At 31.6% G+C, this 7,315-nt stretch overlaps 1 protein-coding gene across 1 annotated transcript in view; it reads left to right on the top strand.

Moving 5' to 3' along the window:
* The first annotated feature begins 248 nt into the window (after positions 1-248).
* Positions 249-7,315, top strand: part of SLC30A9 (solute carrier family 30 member 9) — a 49,865-nt gene continuing 42,798 nt past the window's right edge. The window contains exons 1-4 of the mRNA XM_019628492.1: positions 249-412; positions 2,289-2,381; positions 2,769-2,851; positions 6,889-6,947. Coding sequence (XP_019484037.1) covers positions 249-412; positions 2,289-2,381; positions 2,769-2,851; positions 6,889-6,947 — 399 coding nt within the window. The remainder of the gene's footprint in view (positions 413-2,288; positions 2,382-2,768; positions 2,852-6,888; positions 6,948-7,315) is intronic.

The following is a 7,315-nucleotide window of genomic DNA, read 5'->3' as shown; positions in this document are numbered from 1 at the left end:
AGACCCTAAACAATTTAAATTGTGTTAATACAATTTAAACCGACCAGTGATACCTATACAAGGTGTCCATTAGACAAAGGGTTGGCATTTTGACATCAGTTAAAGATGAACTATGGAGATAAAAGCTTAGATGTTTACAAATGTCTATTCTGCACTTTGGAGAATTTTTTTTTCTGAAGTCATTTAGTGCATCAGGAAAAAGAGCAGTATTTTATGGATTTTATTAGCTAAGCTTCAGCATTTAGCATATGTTCATCTTTAAATGTGACTTTAATACATATTTTTTATGTTTTTCTATATTTTTGGTTTTAGTCAAAGCAGTCCTTAAGAAGAGGGAGTATGGCCCAAAGTACACTCAGAATAATTTCATCACTGGCGTCAGAGCAATGAACGAGTTCTGCCTTAAATCCAGGTACAGTAATTCTTTACAAAAATGTGGTACTTTATCTAATCTAAATAACCATTTATTTTATTTCTTAGAATGTGTTACCTGCTACTATCCATGTGGAAACTTTCTCGTGGCTTCTTCCAAATGGAAGAAATATATATATATATGTACACACACACACACACACACACACACACACACACACACACACACACACGTATATATATTTTGTTTGTTTTATTTTTGTTTATAAACAAAAGAAATGTGTTTCTCACAATTCTGGAAGCCAGAAGCCCAAGATCCAAGGTATCAGCAGTTTTGTTGTCTGGTGAGGACCTGCTTCCTGTTTAATAAACAACCATCTTCTCACTGTGGACTCATATGGCTAAAGGAAGAAATATTTTTATTCAGTTGAAAAAAATGTAAAAATGTTTGCTTATTAAATTGAATTTTGCTCTAGCATGAGCAATTTCAGTCTTTCTGGGCTTCTTAAATTAAAAAAGGCAAGTTTTTCAAAACCTCTCTCTGTATTACACAAGATTTTAGGAGTTTTGTTAGGCTCACATGTGGCAGAATTATCAATAATATTATTTGCATATTTTTATGTTTGACTTTTTTAGTTTAGATTTTTGGGCTAGCAGAATTGAGTAGTGCTTAATTTAGTTTGTACATTTATGTTTATATTCCATATGTGGTTTCTGTTAAGTATAAATTACTTCTTTCTGGTATCTTTTATTAATTTTCTTGTAATCGTAGAGATTTATTGAAACTATATTGTCACATATTTAAAAAGTTTCCTTCCCTTTATGTGTTTACCCAGAAAAGCCATACTTACGTGGAAGCCTTCTTGGGTTTTTAGACATATCAGATATGATCGACCCTTGGTTTCCCTCCCTCATGGTCACCTCCTTTGTGGTATAATATCAAGAAGTAAGGAATCCTATAATCAGTTTTATAACTTATGTAATTACTAAAACAGTAATTATAGCATTGATATAAAGCTACTATATTCTATTTTACGTAGAGTATTTCATTTAGTTCTCACAAAATTCTTGTGAATTAAGTTCCTTAGATGTTCCTGTCTCCACATTTATAGGTCAGGAAGCATAGTAAATATGTCAGTGATGGCCTAGCTCATTTAGTAATTCAGTGACAGAGAGAAAACTTGAATAATCTTTTAATACCTGGTCCAAACTTTTTTTCTAACATGTGATAGTTGGTTGTTGACTTTTTTAAATTCCAGGCTTAATTTCTAGAACTTAGTAACATTCCCTAGTTACCACATTTTTATTTATAGGTCTTTTCATCACTGTTACAGAATTTTCTTAGGACCACCAATAATCAAATATTGTATGACTGTTTAGCGGAGACTTGATGAATATATAAACTTTTCAGAATTGAAGGAAAGGGAAAAATTGTTAAATAGCAGGAATTGACATATAATCGTTGTGACTTGATACCTTTGAACGGTATTAACACTTACTATTAATCTGGATGTAAATAAATAGGACTGTAAAATTTAAATTTAAATTCTTAAATAGAGAGATGATACCCTAATCCATGTTCTTTCCAGTTTTCACTTTTTTTTCTGTACATCAGACGTTGTAGTGGCATGTCCATAGCAGATAAAATGTAAGCACTTATGAAGAAATTTAATCTCTACGTATTATGTTATGGTATCTATATTAGCATCAAGAATAATTTTTTTTCACTGTCTCTAGAACAACTTTTGTGGTCAAAATGCAATCTTTATAAACTGATCTTCAAAAGCTGTATAGATCTGTAGTCTTTTAAGAAAAGGGTTAATGTGTAGTGGCTTTTATCTGCTCTTAATAATCCTTTTAAGTACATAACTCGTATGAACCTTTTCTGAATAAATTCAACATGTTTCGTTCTTCAGTGATCTGGAACAACTTCGAAAAATCAGACAACGAAGTCCCCATGAAGATACTGAGTCCTTTACTGTATACTTGAGATCAGATGTGGAAGCAAAGTAAGAACTAGGTTTTTTAGAATAAAAGTGCAAGTTGAATTTGGGATTAATAAAAACACATTTCAAAGAGACCTAGAATTTTTTAAATGACATTTAAAAAATAGAATATTTTTTATTTGCAAATTTGTTTATCTGGGAGTTAACTTTTGTACTGTGTAGTACTTAACTAAAAATATATCCTAATTTATATAAAAAACTTGGTGTTGAATTTACTCTTTTGTTTAGATTTAGTTTAGAAAAGTTCCTTAAGTGCTTTGTATTTTTCCTAAAGGACCTTGTGCTTTGTTGTAAGATTGTCATATAGTTATATGGTAATTCTAGATTTAAATATGATTAAAATGAAGTCATTAAAATTGTTCATATTCTTGGCCATGTGTTTATGCACAGATCTTTGGAAGTTTGGGGGAGCCTTGAAGCTCTTGCCAGAGAGAAAAAACTGCGTAAGGAAGCAGAAATAGAGTACAGAGAAAGTAAGTATATTCAAGTTAAAGTTGAGTTAATTGGAAAGTACAGGCATACTTCAGAGACACTACAGTTTCAGTTTCAGACCACCACAATAAAGCGAGTATTGCAATAAAATGAGTTACAGTGTTTTTGCTGGTGTAAAGGCTTGCCTTCAATTTGTAAAAAACACATCTGTGAAGCGCAATAAAACGAGGTATGCCTCTAATTTGTAGGTAAGTATTGTGCGTATAATTATGTGCTCCCTGGTGGTTGCATACCTTTTGGCTTTGGCTCTGTGATTCTAGCATATAGCAATCTCCATTTTGGGATTCATTTATTTTAAAAAACAATATCTATTGGTTGTTTTCTCCTCTAGTTTTTAAAAAATGTTCAGAGGAAGTGAAGCTAGTTTGTGGTTTTCATAAGACATGAATACTAAAACCAGTGGTTTGATTTAAAGATTATACTTATTCTAAAAGTGACAGAAAAGCCTGTTAATTCAGTTACCACATTTTTACTTTCATTCATTCAGCAGCTATTTATCGAACATCTATGAACTAGAAGCAGTGCTTGGTGCTTGAGATTTAGATGCAAATAAGACTCTCATGGAATTTAATAATCCAATGGTTTAGTGACAAAGCCACCTTAATAGAATTAGGATTTATGTAATGTGAAATAGGTTTCAGATAGTTCTTTGATTTATATATGTATGTATTAATAACAAAAGTGGTACATACTTGTGATTTTAGAAAGGATGCAAAAATATAAAGAATTAAAAATCTTTTTTCATTTCATTTTCTTTGTAGAGGTAACTGTTGTTGACAGCTTAATGTATATCCTTCCAGAATATTTCTGATGCATTTTCAAATTTATATACCCAGATTTTGCACTTAAACGTAAATTGGATGACACTATACATATTGTTTTGCATTTTGCTCTTTATACCTAGCAGTGTAATCATAAACATCTTTCCATGTCTACAAATAGAAATCTACTTCTACCTCATTCTTTTTAACAGCTGCATAGTATTCTGTTTTATGAAGTAGCAAGTTATGTTCTCCAATTTTTTTTATCATTACAAAGAATACATTAGTTAATGACCTCATACTTTTTCTTTTTAAACATGTATTACTGTTATTGTGAATATTTGTGTAGGATAAAATGTTAATGGTAGAATTTCAGGTTTAAAGGACATAGGTATTTTAAAACTTGATGCATCCTGAAGAATTATTCTCTAAAGGGAATATGGTACCAATTTACATTTATGCTCAGAGTGTATGTTTCTTCACACCCTTGACAATGCTGTATATTAACAATGTTTTCATTTTTTGTGTGTATTTCATGGGTAACAGATGGTACCTTGAATTTAATTTTGAATTTCTCTGATTACTACTGAAGTTGGTTATTTTTAATATGTTTATTGTTTTTTCTTACTTCTTCTGTAATAATTTTTATATCCATTACTCACTCATCTATTAGATTGTGTGTCTTTTAAGTTGATGTTCATGAGTTTTTGGTGGACTTTTAACATTTAGTTTTATATGTTCTAAGTATTTCCTAACATTTTTCTTCAAATTTTATTTTGTTTACCCCCCCCTTGCAGTGGAGAAATTTCAAATATATTCAGAAGTACAGAGGAAAGTATAATAATTCCCTCAAATACCTTTAGGGATGCAGCTTTATGATTATCAACACCTGACCAACCTTGTTTCATCTATATCCCCCTCACTAACCCTCACTCAACTGAATTTACTTCCAAACCAGTCCAGGAATTACATCATTTTATCTGTAAATATTTTAGTGTATATCTCTAAAATAACAGGTGTTTGTTTTAGTTAGTTCATGTGATGTTGATGGTTGAACTGTTTTAGAAAAGTTCACTGTCCACTGCCTGTAGTAGCCTGTCAGCCTTAATAATCGTCTCAGTTGTTCCTTGGTTGAAGGTCTAGGATGTTCTTATATAGCTTTAATTCTAGCAAAGAAAGTGAGAGACTTCTGCTGACGATTCCTTTGCTTGACAAAATCAAAAACATTATGTCTCTTTTAGCTGTAATATTAAGTTACCTGCATACTGAATACGTATAGATTTCCTTGCAAAATCCAAGTCCTTTAAATCATTGGTTTAACATTTGAAAAATATGAAGGAGAGTCACGGAATCCTAGTATCTAAGCTGTTTTGGCCTCGCCGAAGAAGCAAACAGTTGTTGATTATATCCACAGATACGCTAAAGAGAGCTGCCCTTAAATCCACAGGAGTGAAATGTTTGTTTTCAATGAATGAAATACATATTGGGGTCAGGGAGCCCCAGAATTTTGGCATCACTGTTCCATTAATGGCTTCCATTGGGTTTCTTTTAGGTAATACAGGATATGATCAAATGTTGTTGGAATAGAGCATATTCCATAGGGGAATTAGATACTTATAGTTATGGTTCTCTTATTCTGGGGAACTGATATGGAAATGTAGCAGGATTAAAGTAGAGATAGAGGTGCCAATATCTGCAAAAATATGTACACATATTTCTTAGACAGACTTTATTTAGGAGAATTCTGAATTATTTAACTATATTTTTAAGTTCTGCACAGGATCAAGGCTTAATGGGGACAAAATTTTCTTCTCCTGATGAGTTGGCAAAATTTCTAAGTGGAAATGGTGAAACAATTAATGATCAGAAATACCAGAAGTAAAGGAGTAGAGAGCATTTCTGAGAGTATGAGGTTCAGTACCAAGAAGGGGAGCAGTGGTTAGGAAGGAAATCAATGATAAGGGGGCATACCATAGTTTATTCAGTCATTTTCCCCATAGGTTATTTCCAGTCTTCTGTTAAAATAATGATACCATGAATAGCTTTGTACATTTTTAAAGGCAATATTTAAAGTAACAAAATTTGAGAAAACACTGTAATAGGAAAGTATTTCTTCCTGTATTTTAAAACTTTGAGTTAAAAATGAATTGGTTCTTATATCAAGCTTAAATAATGCATATTTTTTAGATAATTTTGAGAAGCACATCTTATCAAACTGCCTTTATCTCATTGCAAATCCAGATTTCTCCCCATCTTTTTTTTCACTGTGGTAAAAAATGCAACATAAAATTTATCATTTTAACAATTTTTAAGTATACACTTCAGAAGTGTTAAGTATATTCACATTGTTATGAAACAGATCTCCAGAAATTTTTCTTTTCCAGAACTTTTTCATCTTACAAAACTGAAACTGTTCCCTTTAAACAACTTCCCTTTTCCCCCTCCCCCTAGTAGCTGCTATTCTACTTAATGTTTCTATGAATTTTATTACTATAGTTACCTCATATAAATAGAATCATACAGCATTTGTCTTTTCAATTGAGTTATTTTACTTAACATAATGTCCTCAAGGTTTATCTATGTGACAGGATTTCCTTTTTAAGTGAGTAATATTCCATTGTATTTATATACCACATTTTGTTTATCCGTTCATCCATTCATGGACAATATGGTTGCTTTCATTTCCTGGCTATTGTGAATAGTGCTGCTGTGAACAAGAGTATGTAAATATGTCTTTGAGACCCTGCTTTCTTTCTCATTCTTTCTTTCTTTTTTTTTTTTGAATATAGACCCATAATTGCTAGATCACATGGTAGTTTTTAATTTTTTGAGGAACCTCCATACTGTTTTTCCATGGCAGTTGTACCACTTTACATTTCCACCAACAGTGTACAAGGTTTCCAATTTCTCCACATCCTCACAAACACTTGTTACCTATGTTTTTGGGTAGTAGGCACTCTGATGGGTGTGAGGTGATACCTCATTGTGGTTTTGATTTGCATTTCTCTGATGATTAGTGATATGAGCATCTTTTCATGTGCTTGTTGGCTATTTGTATATTATCTTTGGAAAAAGGTTTATTCAAGTTATTTGCGCATTTTTTAATTGGGTTGCAAATCCAGATTTCTTATAATCTGATATTTTTGCTGGTACCTAATAGAACATATTTAACTGAGTTTTAAAGAGAATAATTGTTTAGTCTAAAATGTGATGGATAAGAATATGTATGCGCTAAATGTGTTTTATAATTCTTATAGGGCTATTTAGAAACCAAAAAATATTAAGAGAATATAGAGACTTCCTGGGAAATACCAAGGTAAGAGTATCTTTCTGATAATGTTATGCATGTGTTACACAGTAAAATCCTAGTGTGTCAGTCCGCTTTGAAATTCTAGCATGTCTGTGATCCTAATTCAATATTTTCTTGAATATATTGTAATTTACTGAATTATAGTCTTATTTGCTTCTGTCTGATTTTTTTGAAATTTAAATAATTGGGACATAAGTTGTCTTTAAATTCAGAACTGTTGTAAACCATAAGTATATAGATATAGGTGACGGGGGAGACTTTATTTTCTTAGGTTTTTAGCAAGGTTTAGCTCTGTCATATCCACCTTTAATTTCCTTTATCCTCTCTCCTACTCATAACCTGACTAAACATTTAAACTGCCAGTTCTCTGCTTG

The sequence above is a fragment of the Hipposideros armiger genome, unplaced genomic scaffold, assembly GCF_001890085.2.
Source record: "Hipposideros armiger isolate ML-2016 unplaced genomic scaffold, ASM189008v1 scaffold_798, whole genome shotgun sequence".
NCBI lineage: Eukaryota > Metazoa > Chordata > Mammalia > Chiroptera > Hipposideridae > Hipposideros > Hipposideros armiger.
Note: the sequence above shows the minus strand (reverse complement) of the source record. Positions and strands in the feature narration are given on the sequence as shown.